Source organism: Salarias fasciatus, chromosome 4 (genome assembly GCF_902148845.1).
Source record: "Salarias fasciatus chromosome 4, fSalaFa1.1, whole genome shotgun sequence".
Taxonomy (NCBI): domain Eukaryota; kingdom Metazoa; phylum Chordata; class Actinopteri; order Blenniiformes; family Blenniidae; genus Salarias; species Salarias fasciatus.
The window spans coordinates 25454881-25472709 of record NC_043748.1 but is presented as its reverse complement, the minus strand read 5'-3'; the positions used below and the strand labels follow the sequence as shown (position 1 = coordinate 25472709).

General features: G+C 44.3%; 1 protein-coding gene across 2 annotated transcripts in view; it reads right to left on the bottom strand.

Annotated features, from left to right (window-relative positions):
* LOC115387603 (RNA binding protein fox-1 homolog 1-like) overlaps positions 1 to 17829 on the bottom strand; it is a 248013-nt gene that overhangs the window by 142573 nt on the left and 87611 nt on the right. The window contains exon 1 of one of the 2 annotated variants that reach the window (XM_030090385.1): positions 15981 to 16119. The exons of the other annotated variant lie outside the window; for it this stretch is intronic. Coding sequence (XP_029946245.1) covers positions 15981 to 15998 — 18 coding nt within the window. The 5' untranslated portion in view covers positions 15999 to 16119. Of the gene's footprint in view, positions 1 to 15980; positions 16120 to 17829 lie in introns of those variants that run through there. 2 annotated transcript variants of the gene reach the window in all.

Genomic DNA, 17829 nt, shown 5'->3' with positions numbered 1-17829 from the left:
GTTAATTGGGAAATATTAGGCCACCTTTAATGAAAGAAGGCTCGATACTTTCTCTCTCTTTTTGCCTTTCAAAGTGAGTCCTATCCTCTCCGCAGCAGTACACTTCATTTGAAGAGTTCACATCTAATTGAGATTACAGGCCCACCAAGAAGTAGACTGCAACCCCAGAGAGACAGAAACAAATTTACAAAAAGATTCACCATCCTAAAAAAAGAAAAGTTCACTGGAATCTGTTTCACGAATGAGGAACCCAACAAATCTATCACATTAGGGCTGAATTTCCCATGGGCTCCGTATAAACTTTTCTCCAAATTGAGAATGCGCTGCATTTCTACCCGCTTTATTAAGATTCAAATCTTGCAGCTCCAAAGAAGAGATCATTAGAATCAATATTCAATTTGAGAGCTGCTGCTTGTGATGTGGGGCTGCGCTTCATAAAAATGTCAAAAAGATTTAGCAGCGACATACACTGGAGGAATGGCTTGCAGTTGTTGATATTGATTTGGAGATATTATTGAGAGAATGTCCAGAAGAGCCGCTCCGGCAGCCGCATAACCCCATAAGAATGAAATGGAATAAAATAAACGGCACCCGGTGACTCCGTGTGATAAATCATTTGTCAAAGTCAAGCAAGATTCCACTTAAATAAGAGGTGGATTTCTTTTTTCTTTGTGTATTTCGGGAGGATCAAACAGATGATAATATACGAGTCAGTGACAAATGAGGTTACTGCAGTTTCAGAAGAGGAGCATCGCGTTTGCTTCAGCTCGGTTCAGATGTTTGGCATGAGGCTGAAAAATCACTGTAATGTGGTAGAGATCGGTCCAGAGGAGGCGGAGCCTGGCCTTTATTCCTCTCTTCATGTCATGTGGCGTCACGAGCCCCGAGCGCAGATTAAACCACTCACTGGATTTCACTCATTAAAAACCGCTTTCTGACTGAACGTTTTGGTCTTTTGGGTTCTGTCCTCATCTGTCACCTAAACCCCAGACTGAAGCCAGAGCTGGGATCTGCTGGAGGTTTGCAGGTCTTCCTTCCTTCCTTCATCGCTCTGATTGAACCGTCACAGGTCTTCACGGACCGTCGTGGACTGCAGGTCATTTAGTTTTCCAGTCATGGATTTCTCTACAAAAAGGTTTTTGCAGTTAGCCGGATCGATTGATGTGCTCACACGAGGCCGGCCCGAGCTTCATGAACTCCTCCAGCCTGCAGCCGCGATTTCAATCCGGCCTGATCAAAATTCAGCCGGCTTCAAGGCGGCAAGGCCAAACACAAGACACTCTGCGGAGAAGAAACACTTGGAATATGCGTGCGGCCGATCGTATCCGTCCATCCTCACTGCGTGTGAGGAGAGGTCACAACACGACACGCCGATAAATAATTCATCCAGACAGCCCCTCCTCCGGGGCCCGGCATTAGCAGGACCCGCTCAAACAGGCCCGATAATTAAATCCATGACAGTAAACTGCTCCTGTGCAGGCCGGGCCTGACCGGGGCCGAGTCCAGCAGCCTGAGCTGGACTTCTGAGCACCACGAGCACGGCAGGTCTGCAACGGCAGCTCCGCAACGGCAGCTCCGCAGCGGCAGCTCCATAACGGCAGCTCCATAACGGCAGCTCCGCAACGGCAGCTCCATAACGGCAGCTCGATGACGGCAGCTCCATGACGGCAGCTCCATGACGGCAGCTCCATAACGGCAGCTCCATAACGGCAGCTCCATAACGGCAGCCCCGCAATGCTGCGGCTGCTGCATCGGCCATAACTCCAACCAGAACCGGCTGAATGTACGATAACGTGACACACTGTGATCAGCTCATTCAGGACCGACTCTGAGGCGATGGTCTGGAGCAGGAATGAACCAACATGAGGCCCGTCAGGTGTTCAACCTGTGGCTCTGGACCCACATGAGGCCCGTCAGGTAATCTGTAGCAGCTCTGTGAAGCTTCTGGAAAATCACTGTTGAATAAGTATGTAGGAGTTTTATTTAATTTGCACATCACACTGATCTTCACAGCCTTTCTGATCTCCAGACTGAAACGGCGAAATGTTAGCATAGCCAAAACTGCTGGAGCCGCGAGGAAACGCACAGCAATGAACATCTAGCTAAAGCGGCTAAAATAGCCAAGACAGTTATTATGGGCTCAATTCATGAAAAAAAAAAGAAGAAAAAACGTAGCTTCATGAATGTATTTTTCCCTTCATTTCAGATAACCATCATGCTTTGAGGCCTCAGGCAGGCTGAATGTGGCGGAACGTTGAGGAAGCTGCTGATCTCTGATCTACTGGCCGCTGATGAAGCTGTTAAACAGCTGATCTACTGACAGGACACTGCGACCAACGAGTCCAGCGATAAACTCTAAATAACACATTTCAATAATTTCCTTCATGAGGAGTTTGGCCTTTTTCCCAGGAGACAGGAAGTGCTGGGATTACTGAACGACACGTGAAGTGATCTGAAAACACTCATGATCGGGTCTGTTCTCACATCTTAAAGCTTTCAGACCTGCTGCTCCTGTTGATCTCAGAGACTTTTCTGCAGCTGGATCCTCACAACTTTTATTTGAGGACTTTCTGAATGACCTGTGATTTTCCTCAGACTTTGACTTTTAGATGTTTCTGCAGTGATGCTCGCATCTGAGAGGAAAACTTCCTGCAGAGTTTGGAGGAGATGAGTGTAAATCGGATAAAAAAAAAATAAATCTTGAGAGCTCTGCAGTACGATCAAATTGTTGCAAACCAAAAGAATTCTTTTTGGAATGCTGGAAGACGTTCTGTCAGCTTTGACCGACTCATATTTCGTTCCTCCACTGGAGATATTTTCATGATTTAAGATGATAGCCGTGCGGTTTTAGTTCCTCACTAATTATTTATGAGGGAGCAAAAGACTGTTGTCAATCAGCCTATAAAGTTTTAATGGCCGGAGCTCGGTAAACAAGGTGCGACGGGTGCGTTCCTCACCGGGGCGGCTTCCTCCTGCAGCCGGCGGCTCGTATGAGCAGTTTAACGGCAGAGGAAGTGACAGAAAACATCAGATCCTCAGATTCCAGCTTCAACGCTGACATTGTGTTTTCCTCGTTTGTCTGATTTCTGATCTTCTTAAAACGATGTGTCCTGTAATCACAGCACCCATAAAGCAAATGATAAACAGGATTTACACATATTTCTCAGTTACAGTTGTAAATAACACCTGGCAGCGTGGGACGGAGGGATAGCGCCAGATATTAGGAACCCTCAGACACAAATTGAGAAAAATATCCAAGTTAGACACATTTTTAAGTGATGAATGGTGAAATATGCACAGTTTCCATCAGCGCTGCACTTCTCCCAGGCACACAGTGTGACTTTGAAAAATTGACCTTTAAGAGGAGAACGGGTCTGAAACTTTCCACGATCTGACTAATTTATCACAATTGTCGACTTGGTTCCGCTGTGATTTGTGAGATATTATTTTACTGAGATATTCTACACACTGCAGACTTTGAAATGTGGTGAAACGAAGATCTGAGGAGGCCTTCGACACTCGCCGGCGCGACACTTCAGACGCCGACTTAAATGCAGTTTTGGCTTCTGTTTTAAAAGCGACGTTATTAAAAGTGCGCAGTGTGATCTGACGTGTGCGGCGTGACGGCGGCGGCGCCGTGTGGGAGCAGGCTCCGGCTCTGTGTGCTCGTACTCACAGGGACTACCAGTGCAGAACACAAATTATGTTTCCTGTGTTGTAGTCAATTATGCCGGGCTTCCTGTGCGCCGGCTGAACAGCCACTCCATATATTCCAGCAGAACAGCAGAAATATGATGTGGGAGCGGGGCGGCTGACGGGTATTAATGGCAGCCACTGCAGCAAGGCGGCAAAAAAAAAAAGAAAAAAAAAAAAGGAAAAGGAGAAAGTCTGGCTACACTGAGAGTTTTCAGGGGGACAAATCAGAGCAGAGCGTTCCCATAATGAATGGACCTGCAGTGTTTGATTCACACCGACCTGCATCCTCACAGGAAACAGCCGGATTATCACACACACACACACACACACACACGCACACACACACACACACACACACACACACACACACACACCAGCCAGTCTGGACACCACCACTCACATGAAGCCAGTCACTCAGTCTGATGTTCGTGTTTTCTTTCCTTTTATATTCCGATGGTTCCGTTTTTCCTCTTATTCTGGAGACGCTTCAGGCTTCATGTCTACTTCTGAACTTTTTATTTCATTAGTTATTATATTTATATAGGTGAGGCCATATTTTACACACCTTTATTTTATTTATGAGAAATTTATTTTGATTTTCTTGATGCTTGATTGTGTGTGTGTGTGTGTGTGTGTGTGTGTGCGTGTGTGCGTGTGCGTGTGTGTGTGTATGTGTGTGTAAATAATTATGAAATTATTATTAATAATACGAATCTAATACTCCTAATATGTTGTATTATTCATAGGTTATTGCACACACACACACACACACACACACACACACACACACACACACACACACACACACACACACACACACACACACACACACACACACACACACACACACACACACACACACACACACACACACACACACACACAATTATATGTTCTGTTGGAAATATATGAAGGGGTTAAAAAGTGACATATTTAAATAACATTCAGCCCGTGAATCTACTGAATGTTGAAAACATGAATTTGAGCTGATTTATCGGTAGACCTGATCCGCTGAGCTTCACTGCAGAGCAACCAGCCACGGCGGTTTATTTCCTCCATGATGAGCGGCGTCTTCTCGTCACGTTAAAGCTGGTTTCTGTTTCTTATCTGAACTTTGGCACCGACTCGATCCAAAGCAGCTGAAGGGACACTGATCACCTGAACACTGATGATTCATTCCAGGGAACGAGGGCTCTCTGAATAAACCGTATTCCAACTCAAGTCTACATCCTCTTTACCAGAATTTTCACTCTCAGTGATAACTGCAATTGACTGTGTTCACATTTAATATAATTATAAATTTTCTGCAGGGTCAGCATTTTCCCGTATTTTAACAGCTAGGGTTACAGGGTGACCATAACCGGACATCTTCTCTTAATGATTTCTGGGGGGTTTTCTGAAAACCCCGAACATGGCTGGTTCTCCCTGCTGTTGCTCTGCAGATCAGTGGTATCTATAGCTGCACTGGGCCGCCGCCGCCGCCGCCGCCGCCGCCATGGCTGTGCTGTACCGTGTGGAGCATGCAGCCTGCGTCACGACGGGACGGAGCCTCCACTGCTTCATCACATCAGACAGAAAACGCTCCAGGAAATAAAGAAACCCCCTCTGCTCTGCTCTGCTCATGTTCTGTCTGCAGCGACGGAGGAAAGATCAGCTCTGCAGCAGAATGTGGACAGACGAGGAAGACGAGCAGGACCGAGGGAGGAAGACGCTGCCTCTCCTGTTTCTGTCATTTTCAGACATTATTTCTATTTTTATCAGAACAAATAAAAGAATGGCTGACCTCTTTTTGTTGTTGTTGTTTTTGTTAAACGAAGCTTCTGAGGAATTATTTATGTTTTTGAATAAATGTGTTTCTGGCCAATAGGAAACCTCTTCTTTACTTTTGGTTATTTCCACTCACATCACAGAGATTTTTCCCTTCAAACAGAAAAGGAAAATTTTAAATGATTGCCTGGTTTATAAAGCTTCTTTGCCATCTTCAGGTATCTGTGGGTAATGTTGCATTGTGGGTATCATGTCCTCTTTTGGGTTTTCAGAATATGGTCACCCTATAATTTTATAGATACTAGTAGTTTATTCTCTTTTTCAGAACACCATTAATCCCGTGCTAAATAAACTGAACTGAATTAAAGTTTTACTGTTAGCTCGTTACTGAGGTTTGACTGGGGCGCCTGCCGGCGGCCGCCTCCTCCCCGCCGCCCTCGCTGGGCAGCCCGGCGCTCCCGGAGCGCTGTAATGCGGCTCTGACATGCTCTCTGCCTTCTTTGTGGGGATTCACCGGAATGTGGAGCTGCACAACAACAGCATGTGCACGTTACTTATCGGGCCACGAGCACAAGCTCCCTGCAGCTTCCCAACAAAGCTGACTTAGCAAAACCCGCCTTGAGCCCATTTCCTGTGAAAAGACAACGCTGCCGACGCGGCGCGCGAGCGGCTCGCCTCCCTCACCTGCCAGTGCAGTGTTTTCACCATATGGCGCCGGTGTGACTCCTGCCTGTTTTGCCTAGCAGCTGTCCTGAATGTTGACCAAATGGGCTATTTGTTTCACACAAGTAAGCATCACTATTTACCAAATGGTATTTCCCTGCTTGCCGGGCTCCAGCGGGGCTCGTTCAGCCACATCAGGCCTGTTATCGGACCTATCATCAAGGCCGAAGCGTTTCCACGCTGCGCTTCAGTCAATGGAGCCTGTGAAAAGACAGGCTTCTCTGCCTAACAGCTTGCACCAGGCAATCTGTACTATCACACACACACACACACACACACACACACACACACACACACACACACACACACACACCGAGGCAATCTGTGCTATCTATTAGCTGAGAGCTGAGGGTAGTCTATTCCCCACGCCCTGAACAGTACTCTCCTCCTCAGACGTCTTCTCAGATTCAATCAATAGCAGCTAGCTCACCACAGAGAGGGTCGTGTGTGTGTGTGTGTGTGTGTGCGTGTGTGTGTGTGTGTGTGTGTGTGTGTGTGTGTGTGTGTGTGTGTGTGTGCGTTCTCGTATTTCTATCCTTGTTGGGGCCAAATGTCCCCACAAGGATAGCAAAACGTGGAACGACGTGCCTTGTGGGGACCTTTTTCCGGTCCTAAGTAGGAGAAACAGTGTTTTCTTGACCATGTTGTTGTTACTGAAAAAAGTAAAAGTGCAAAAACATTTCTTTAGGGTTAGGCTTTGTTGTGGTGTGGGTTAGGGTTAGGGTAAGGGTCAGGGTTAGGGGCTAGACATGAATGGGAGTCAATGGACGGTCCCCACAAGGATAGAAATACAAGACTGAGCGTGTGCGTGTGTGTGTGTGTGTGTGGAGCCGGTGGGGGGATACAGGTGGAGAGATGGAGTGAAGGCTGGATTGAGACGGAGTGATGGTCCAGGCAGAGGATGAGGAATGCTGATGCTGCTCCCCCATCACAGGATGTCTAACCAGAACACCGTCCTCCAGACCGCTCACACACACACACACACACACACACCGCTCTCTCTGCGTGACGCTGTTCCGCTTCAGACTCTACTGTATACACATTTTATAAATCCAAAAACTGGCACAAAATCGTGTTTACTAAAATATAAATATTAATGTTTCCAGGTTTCCACAGAGGGCTGAAGTCTCTATTTACCAGACCGGATCAGGGAAAGGAGTATTGTTTTATTTTTTTGTTGTTTTGTTTTATATATAAATATGTATATATATACATATACATATATATATATATATATATATATATATATATATATATATATATATATATATATATATATATATATATATATATATATATATATATATGTACATATTTATATATGTATGTGTACGTATATATATATATATATATATATATATATATATATATATATATATATATATATGTACATATTTATATATGTATGTGTACATATAAATATAAATATAATATATATATATATATATATATATATATATATATATATATATATATATATATATATAATATAAATATATGTATGTATGTTAGTGCTGAGCAACGATTAAATTTCTTAATCGCGATTAATCTCACTATGCGCAAAATACAATAATGAATTAAAAAGTACTCTGTCATGATCATCCTGCTTCCAGCCGGGGACAGACTTTTTTTTTTTGGCAAGAATTTTGCACGAAGCATAATTTTACAATAATAATTTTACAATTCATCAAATATGATTCTTAATAACTTAAAATACCAAGTCTTTACCAAGATTGCCACCCCCCAACACACACATACACACACACACACACAACACACACACACACACACACATACACACACACACACACACACCACCAAGAGCAGAGCAGATGAAAAATGGAAGTTTCTTATGAGGCTACTTCCTCAAACTTCATTCTATCTCCGACCCTCAGACAGAGAAGACAGGATACATTCAGTCACGCCGAATTGAGCCTCATACTGACCTTTATTTAGCCAGATTGTGTGTTGAAGGGAAATCTACTTTACTTTGTGTGTTTTCAGCACCTGAAAAAGGCGAAACGCTGAAACGTTGCACCGGCAAAACACATGATTTAAGTTTCATTTTCATTTTTTTCATATTTGCGCTCCTTTTTTCAGTTTGTGCCTCATGCCAGCCTTTTCCTCGGGATTTCTCTGATAATTCGGCCAAGTTCAATATGGCAAATAATGAGGAATGAAGCGTGTTTCAGCGCTAAAAGCTGTGTGGTTTTTGAGGCTCGGCTGGAGCGGTGTGGGACTGGAGCAGGACAGGCTCGGTTTGTTCACCCCCCCCACAGCGTTATTCAGCCAGGCTGGGCCAGGCATACAGCCTCACTAAAATATATATTAAAGTGAATTGCATAGCTTGCATGTAGACCCAGCTCCCAGACCCAACTTTGAAAAGCAGAGATTAATGCGACATTTTTTTTCTCGCCCGATAAGATTCTCGCGACAACGCAGCACGTTACCACCCAGCTATAATATATGTATATATATATATATAATCTCATTAAATTGCTTGTTTTCTTTTGCTTCATTGCTATGAATACCTTCGACGAATGAAATGTGTTTTACAGAACGTGGTTCAAACCCCAGGCCAGTATGTTCACTCTGTCAGTGCAGCTGTACGTCGACGACTCTTCACTGTGAGGGAACAGCCTCACTGATGTGGACTGTCTTACAGTCGGTCCACATGCCTTTTCACTAAAACATTCAGCATGAAATATTTCAGTTCAAATCAATATTGTTTGATTTGATTTCACCACAACTGGAACTCTGAGTCAAAGCACAGAAAGAGGTTGAAATGGAAGCCAATGAGAGATGGAGAGATGGATGGTAAACCAACGGCAGCAGTCCATGGTAGCTTCTAATACATTCATACTTTGGTAGAATGAGCTTATAGGAAACCAACCCCAGACTAATTGGATGACTTTTGATAGGATTCAACAAAATGACGTCTTTAGAAACATGCGAATGAGAGCAGTGCTTCATTAACATGGCCGGTCGCTGTGCTGAGCAGGTCTAGAGGCGTCCAAAGTGTTGTTCTGTCTGCTGTGGGAATCAGAGGCAGATGAAATGTGCACGACTCTAATCAGTGGCAGTTAGAAGCTGGTGTGGAGAGCGGTCAGAGCCGGTTTCGTGCCGTCGATAGCGTGCACGCCGAGTCCCACAGCCTGCGGTGTTAAACTGATGCTCCACTCCTGTAGTCTTCCATTAAAATGCCTCATGAGGTGACTGCTACATTTCTTGACCCCGGCAATATTTTGGCGCAGGTTTGGAGACCTCTCGTCCCCCGTGTTGTGCATTATTAAAGAGCTGTCACTGCAGAAAGTTACAGCTGCTCCCGTCCTCTGTGCACAATATCACGCCTCTGTCTGACAGCTGCATTTGGCAATAATACACAACGATACGCTGCGCGGCGTGAGCAGGGTTTCACTTTTTAATAAGGGAATGCCAGGTATCTGAAAATGTCTTTATGAAAAGACAACGGGAGAATAATGTGTTAAGGTGACAGTCCTTGAAAAGCCATCGCATGTCGTCTGGGATTTGAATGTTGGCCCTCAGAAAGAGAATAAATTCGTCGTTTTGTAATGTCAAGCTTGGTGGTGTGAACCGCTGCTCGTCCGTGAGTGGAAGTGAACGGTTGGTCTGCAGCCGTGGGAGTGCCTGGCTCGTCTTACTGAACGCACGAAGCTTCTGCAGTGCTGGAATCCACCATGCATGGAAATATCACTGGGTTCCCAGGCGGTGAGTGGATCAGAGTAGATCAGACTGTTTCTCTATCAGGAAAACGGATTTCTGGTTCATGAGCTGCAGTTTGAAGCTGACAGACATTCTGTAATGTCCTCCCACGTCTGGATGATAATCTGATGGCAGCACAGTGTGTTGGACATTCAAACTGGTGTTTTCACTACATGGAGCATGCTCAATGTGTGTTCTTGCTTTTAAACTTTTAAGTACATAAATGTTAGTTTGACTGTAACAATAGAGCAGACGTGTTCAACTGAAAACGGTTGACTTTTCAGCATGTTTGAGCCAGAGATACTTTTAAATGGATCAAGGTCTCCAAAGAGAGATGATCGCAAGAACCAGACTTCTGCCGGTGGAGAAGCAGGTGATTCATCTCTGAAAGGCTGCACGCCCGACACGTTCTCCGTGGTGGAACTGCAGCGATGCTACCAGATCGCAAACTCCTCCTCCTTCAAAACAAACATGTTTCTGACACTTCCTCTCAGAAGGAGCATCAGCTGGAGGAGGAGGAGGAGGAGGAGGAGGAAGAGTCCCTGTCTTCAGTGTCTCGGTGGTGATGGTGTTATGGGAGATTTTGTGCTGGATGTTAGATGGAGCATCAGTTGCAGACAACAATCCCATCAAGGCACGTTTTCCATCAGACCATCCTGTTTTGACTTTATTTTAGCTTCCTGCTTTGAAAATAAAAAAGCTTAAAAAGCTTTTAAACTAGATATAAGCACATTTTGCAAACTTCCATCTTTTCAAACCCAGCTGAACAGAAAGAGGAGATATATATTTAGTTCATGGTGAAATATTGAGGGGGCAAAGGATCACATTACCTGCTTTTCATTTCTCTTTTTTTTCCTACAACTCACACTGAGAACTCAGTGACAGTCCAGAACTCGTGCAGGGTCTAACGCTGACATGAAGCGATCTGAATTCCACAAAAGTGCCAAAAGTCTCACACATTCCAGCGTCTTAAATGACGATCTGTGCTTTTTATAAAGTGGCTCAAATAGTGAAGACAGAAAAACCTCAGGTAATCGAAGGATGTGTTTTAAAGTGTTTCTCTCCATGTTAGCATGGCGCTAGCTAGCACGCCGCCTTTCAGTCAATGTCAGCTGGAGCGGCGCCAGACGCCGTGACCCTCGTCACCATGAGATGCTCAAGAAAATGGACGGATGAATACATGTATAAAACATGCAGAGCATAAATGTATTAAAGCACAGCATATGCACATATAGAATTAAATGTAAACTAGACATGAATAGAAATCAATGCAAATTCATGTATATTATTTGTTTACGAAAACGTATAAATTAGCATAAATATGTGGCGTTTCATATCGTGAGGGTAAAGGGTGTGAACCGGGTGGAGGGCCCTTATTTTCTGCATGAATTGGTGCTCCAGACTGCAGCCGAGGCTCAAGCACAGGAAAACAACACAAACACAACGTGTCTGGAAGGATTCCACACTCACTGGTCCACGACTGCATTTATCAGACGCAGGATCTGAACGTTCGCCGCTCCAGCGCAACACGACGGCGGACTGCTGACGTGCTTTTTGCTGCTTCAGCATTTTCCCCTGATCATAACTGATCAGTCACACGCCCTCCAGAGCGCTCACACACATTAGGGACAGATTTTCTGTGTGGAGGTTGCATGTTTTCCCTTTGCCCGGGATTTTCTTTTATACTTCAGTTTTGTCCCGGTCCAAGTGGAAATAAAATTTCAATAAAAAAAAACCAACAATGCACTTTGATCTGAATTGACTTGGTTTTATATGTTGCTGCATGTTTGTGCATCACAAATGAGGTTTTCTTAAATATTTTGAGGCAACAAAAATAAAGGTGTAAGACTACAAATGTAATGGAGAAAATCAAGTTTAAACATTTTGACAGGAACATTTAACACGTGAAAAAAACGATTGTCAATAAAATAAAATAACAGACGAACCAGAGAGGAATAAACTCTTGTTCTGGTGTTTTAAAGAAAGGGCAGCTGTCAAAGTCAGTGATAAGGTGGAAACATAAGCACGTCTCGTGTGTGTCAACATGCTGAGCAATAAATCTCAATCTGTCTGAGATGGGATGCTTGACTTTTATCCACCTTCAGTGAATATCAGACATCATTAGTCTTTTACACCTCTCAGATTCTGCTCATTCAGCTCAGAGTAAACAGAAGAAAGTGGAGCGGTCTTCACCTTGGACTCAGAGGAGGTCAAGACGATACGGGAGGACCGCCTCAAACCCACGCTTTCATCTCAGTGGGGGAAATTTACCATTTAGACTTCATATAAATGATAATCAATGATCTGCTGAAGGGCTGCGTCTGATAAATCAGCCCCATTTTATTTGATAATCTAAAAAACTGAATCTCCAGACGGCTCGTCTCGGAGCTGTTGTTTTGAAGACAGTGTTTCTCCTGAGCTCGGGCTTCTGGGTGCTGAAGTCGGCCTCATTGTTTGGGTTGCTGGAGCAGCGGCGGGCTCCGGGAGCCGGGGCCCAGACCCAGGCGGCCCTCAGGATACGCCGTCCTTTGGTGAAACCGCAGCTCTGGCACGGCGCTAACAGATGTTTACATGTACACAAATGAGGCACAGCAGGTTCCCTGTGAATGGCGGCCAACACGTTCAGTGTGGCTCGGCGTCGGGTTTCTGCAGCAATACTGAGGGAACAAATTAGCTTTCTCCCCACTTCCAGGGGAACCTGGCGTTGAGGCCATAAATACTGAGAGGACGAATCTCCTGCGGCTTCCAGCACATTAAATGGAACAAGACCGGCTGAACTCGGGCTCACTGGGTCAGCGGAAACGTCCCCGCTTCTCCTCGCGGACAGAATCGTTTCAGGAACTGCTTTTCACTTCGAGGTGTTTTCAGTCGGCGCAGCAATTATTACAACGTCACGACATCACATCCACCGAAACAGCTTTCCTCTCAGGAAATCAGTTTGACCCTGCAACACCGCAACCAACTCATCAAGGAGAGGAGGAAGATGCTCTATAATCTGATGTTAGAGGAGGAAGATGCTCTATAATCTGATGTTAGAGGAGGAAGATGCTCTATAATCTGATGTCAGAGGAGGAAGATGCTCTATAATCTGATGTCAGAGGAGGAAGATGCTCTATAATCTGATGTTAGAGGAGGAAGATGCTCTAAAATCTGATGTTAGAGGAGGAAGATGCTCTATAATCTGATGTTAGAGGAGGAAGATGCTCTGTAATCTGGTGTTAGGAGGAAGATGCTCTATAATCTGATGTTAGGAGGAAGATGCTCTAGAATCTGATGTTAGAAGAGGAAGATGCTCTATAATCTGATGTCAGAGGAGGAAGACACTATGTAATCTGGTGTTAGGAGGAAGATGCTCTGTAATCTGATGTTAGAGGAGGAAGATGCTCTATAATCTGATGTTAGAAGAGGAAGATGCTCTATAATCTGATGTCAGAGGAGGAAGATGCTCTATAATCTGATGTTAGAGGAGGAAGATGCTCTAAAATCTGATGTTAGAGGAGGAAGATGCTCTATAATCTGATGTTAGAGGAGGAAGATGCTCTATAATCTGATGTTAGAGGAGGAAGATGCTCTGTAATCTGGTGTTAGGAGGAAGATGCTCTATAATCTGGTGTCAGAGGAGGAAGACGCTATGTAATCTGGTGTTAGGAGGAAGATGCTCTATAATCTGATGTTAGAGGAGGAAGATGCTCTGTAATCTGGTGTTAGGAGGAAGATGCTCTATAATCTGATGTTAGAAGAGGAAGACGCTATGTAATCTGGTGTTAGGAGGAAGATGCTCTATAATCTGATGTTAGAGGAGGAAGATGCTCTGTAATCTGGTGTTAGGAGGAAGATGCTCTATAATCTGATGTTAGAAGAGGAAGATGCTCTATAATCTGATGTTAGGAGGAAGATGCTCTAGAATCTGATGTTAGAGGAGGAAGATGCTCTATAATCTGATGTCAGAGGAGGAAGACGCTATGTAATCTGGTGTTAGGAGGAAGATGCTCTATAATCTGATGTTAGAGGAGGAAGATGCTCTATAATCTGATGTTAGAAGAGGAAGATGCTCTATAATCTGATGTCAGAGGAGGAAGATGCTCTATAATCTGATGTCAGAGGAGGAAGATGCTCTATAATCTGATGTCAGAGGAGGAAGATGCTCTATAATCTGATGTTAGGAAGAAGATGCTCTATAATCTGATGTTAGAAGAGGAAGATGCTCTATAATCTGATGTTAGGAAGAAGATGCTCTATAATCTGATGTTAGAGGAGGAAGATGCTCTATAATCTGGTATTAGGAGGAAGATGCTCTATAATCTGATGTTAGAGGAGGAAGATGCTCTATAATCTGGTGTTAGAGGGAGGAAGATGCTCTATAATTTGATGTTAGGAGGAAGATGCTCTATAATCTGATGTTAGAGGAGGAAGATGCTCTATAATCTGGTGTTAGGAGGAAGATGCTCTATAATCTGATGTTAGAGGAGGAAGATACTCTATAATCTGGTGTTAGAGGGAGGAAGATGCTCTATAATTTGATGTTAGGAGGAAGATGCTCTATAATCTGATGTTAGAGGAGGAAGATGCTCTGTAATCTGGTGTTAGGAGGAAGATGCTCTATAATCTGGTGTTAGTAGAGGAAGATGCTCTATAATCTCGATGTTAGAGGAAGATGCTCTATAATCTGATGTCAGAGGAGGAAGATGCTCTGTAATCTGGTGTAGGAGGAAGATGCTCTATAATCTGGTGTTAGAGGAGGAAGATGCTCTATAATCTGGATGTTAGGAGGAAGATGCTCTGTAATCTGGATTTTAGCTGAAGTTGAGGATACAGTTTTCAGCTGTGTTGTACTAATGTCTTTGATAGGAATGGATTTATGTAGAGTGACAGGAAGAAGAAGCAGCCAAAAGAAAAAGCAACCAAACAAAAAGCAGATTAGACGATGCTGAACACTCCCTCTAATCCTGTTTGCGTTGGCTGGCTGCACATTGAGACCATAGAATATAACATCTACAACTTTGTCTCCACGGAGCATCACCGACTAAAAAATATGGAAGAAATCAAGCTTGTATTCCTGCATTTAATCCATCCTTTCTCTCCAGAGGATCAAACTGGGCTTATTATACTTCCTGCACAGAGCGCAGTATCAAAGGAGCGAGGAGTCTGATCTCCATCAAAAAGAATAAATGCACAGAAGAATTCATAAACATGTTCCAGGATTTATGTATAAAATGCATGATTTCTTTGATGAAATCAAATGACCCCTTGGATCTGAAGATTTGTGGCTAAAATCGGATTCTTTTAAAAACACTGCACAATATCCAGTTTCCTGGCTGAAGATAAATGCTTGAACATCAAGAATTACAAATAGTTTAGATCAAATCTTTGAATAAAAGTCTAATAAAGATCTGAAAGCAGAGTTATTTGCGTGTTAGTGAAAAGCATTTGTGCACCATGGCTTTCAGGGAGGTAGAAATGTTTTAAGACTCTGTGCATTTCTTCTTTTCTCTCCACAGAAGAAAATGGCGACTCAAAGAAAACTGCTGCCCCGAGCAACCTCCGATTGAAGCCTACGACTGCCCATCTTCATGTTAAAGGAAGTCGCTCCGCACGAAGACGAAGTGTTGATAATTTCTCTGCCCACAAGAAGGGAAAAGAAAGAAAGAAAGAAAGAAAGAAAGAAAGAAAGACAGAAAGAAAGAAAGAAAGAAAGTCTGCTTTCTAGCCCAAGAAAAGAAGAAAAGACTCCACTCTGCCAGCAGAGTGCTTTTGCCGCCTGCAGCATGAAGTGAAATGTGAAAGTGAAGCCTGCTTCTGACTGAGTGGCCCCTGCAGCCGCTCCAGCCCGGTCCTGCTGACTGCGCCGCGGTCCGACGCCGAGCCGCCCGGCTGCCGCTAATGAGCAGACTTTCTCCTCGGGTGCTGTGCTTTCTGCTCTGATCGTACAAACAAATCAAAAGTCTGCAGCAGAACGAACTCTGCAGGAACACCTCTGCATCTTCTCGTAAACTTCCTCCAGCTGCAGCGGCGGAGCCGGTAGACCCTCGGTACGGCGCGTCCCCGGCCGAGCGCACGAGCCGACAACTCACCCACAGATACATCATCATGGCTGGACGGCTGAGCGCTTCCCCCTGCAGCACCGACGACAGCGAGCGAGACTCCTCCTTCACTTGGTACACAAGTTGTGCAACCTGCAGACTGCGTCTCCCTCCGTCAGCAGCTCAGCATCACACTGCCGCCGGGCGCCAGCCTCGCTTCACCCCGGAGCACGCTCGCCTCGCCGGGAACTCTCTCTCTTCCCTCTCACAATCCCGCTTAGCCGCCACTTCTCTACAAGAGTGTGTGTGTGTGTGCGTGTGTGTTTTATTAGGCGTAAGTGTTTCAGCGTGTAGGTGTGTGCGTGTGTGTGTGTGGATGAGCGAGAGAGAGAGTAGAGGGATGGAGAGAGAGAGAGAGAGAGAGAGAGAGAGAGAGAGGAGAGCCTAATGACTAAATCTACTCTATGCAGCAGGAGGCTATGGTACACCACCGCACAATGAAAGAGTGAATACTAGAGAGAGGAGGGAGGCACACATGCTCTCTCTCTCTCTCACACACGCACACACGCACACGCACACACACACCCAGCTGTAGTGTAAATAGCTGTTCGTAGCTGTATAAATCTCAGAGAGTCACAATTAATGTAATTTTTAAAGTGATGAATGGAAACATTCTGGTGTTTGCCGTTTAATAAAGGAGTGTTGCTGCAGCTGCTGGATATCAGCCAACAGGGAGGCTGTTTTTAGAACAACTTTATGAAAATCTCCTGCTGAAGTCGCTCTCATAATGAAAGTTGTTAACTGAGGTGAACTCCTCTCGGCGCCGGCTGCCATTTGTTGGGAGCTTTCAGGGGAAAATACCCTCCGCTGTTCCATATCCTGCTAATCTATATCTTTTACACAAGTCAACACACGGGATCAGATTTACAGGTTTGTCTTGTTTCTTTAAAGTAGCCACTGCGGGTTAAAGATGATCAAGAAACAGATCGATGTGTGGAACCTCTGTTATAATAAACAGTGAGAATTACCTTAAATTAACTTTCAGCAACATGAAGGACTGATTTAAAAGGGTTGGGTATGTGTGTGTGTGTGTGTGTGTGTGTGTGTGTGTGTGTGTGGAGACCTTTCTTCAGCTGCCCCTCAATGACGTTTATCTGTAGATTTTCCAGGAGCTATTCCGGGGTGTCTTCGTCGGTCTCTTCATTAATCAAAGTTCTTTGGAGATTGTTGTTTTGTTGTTTGCTTTTCCTCACAGTTTGGACTCATAACTCACCAGGAGTTTTCTTCTTTGTTGCCACATTTGATTTCTTTTTGCTTCATTGTTCTGATAAGTTCACATTTCTTTCTTTCAGCACTATTTGAATACTGAATGCTGTTTGGGTGTGATGTGCACACTCGGAGCACAGAGCTCTAAATATTTGCAGGAGCATGTAATATGTGTTTTTTTGTTTTTTTGTTTTTTTGCAGGATCTTAAGTAATTCTGCTCCATTTTTGTCAATGGCTGATTTAAAGGCTGATGAATGACTTTGATTGGGCAGTGCTGATCAGTCTTTCGGCTGCAGTGTAAAACAGACCCATTTTCTGCATTTATCACAAGTTGCACTGTTTATGTCAAAGTATTCTCTGTGCTTGATAGTTTGAGGATATAAGGAGGACTGCGTGAGCATATGTTGCAACACTTTGGTGCAGTTGATGCTGAAACTCTTTGCATGAAGGCAAATGTTTTCACTGAAACACATCCAAGGAGTCTGACACTTCAGCCGCCTAAAGTCTCATGAAACCGTGCTTTCAACCCTTCCACCTTAAATTTCATCACATTTCAGACTGCAGAGTATCTCTCACCCAACGGCAGGAAATCTGTTGGGACCCCTCGTACCTGATTGGGGAAAACCTGAGATA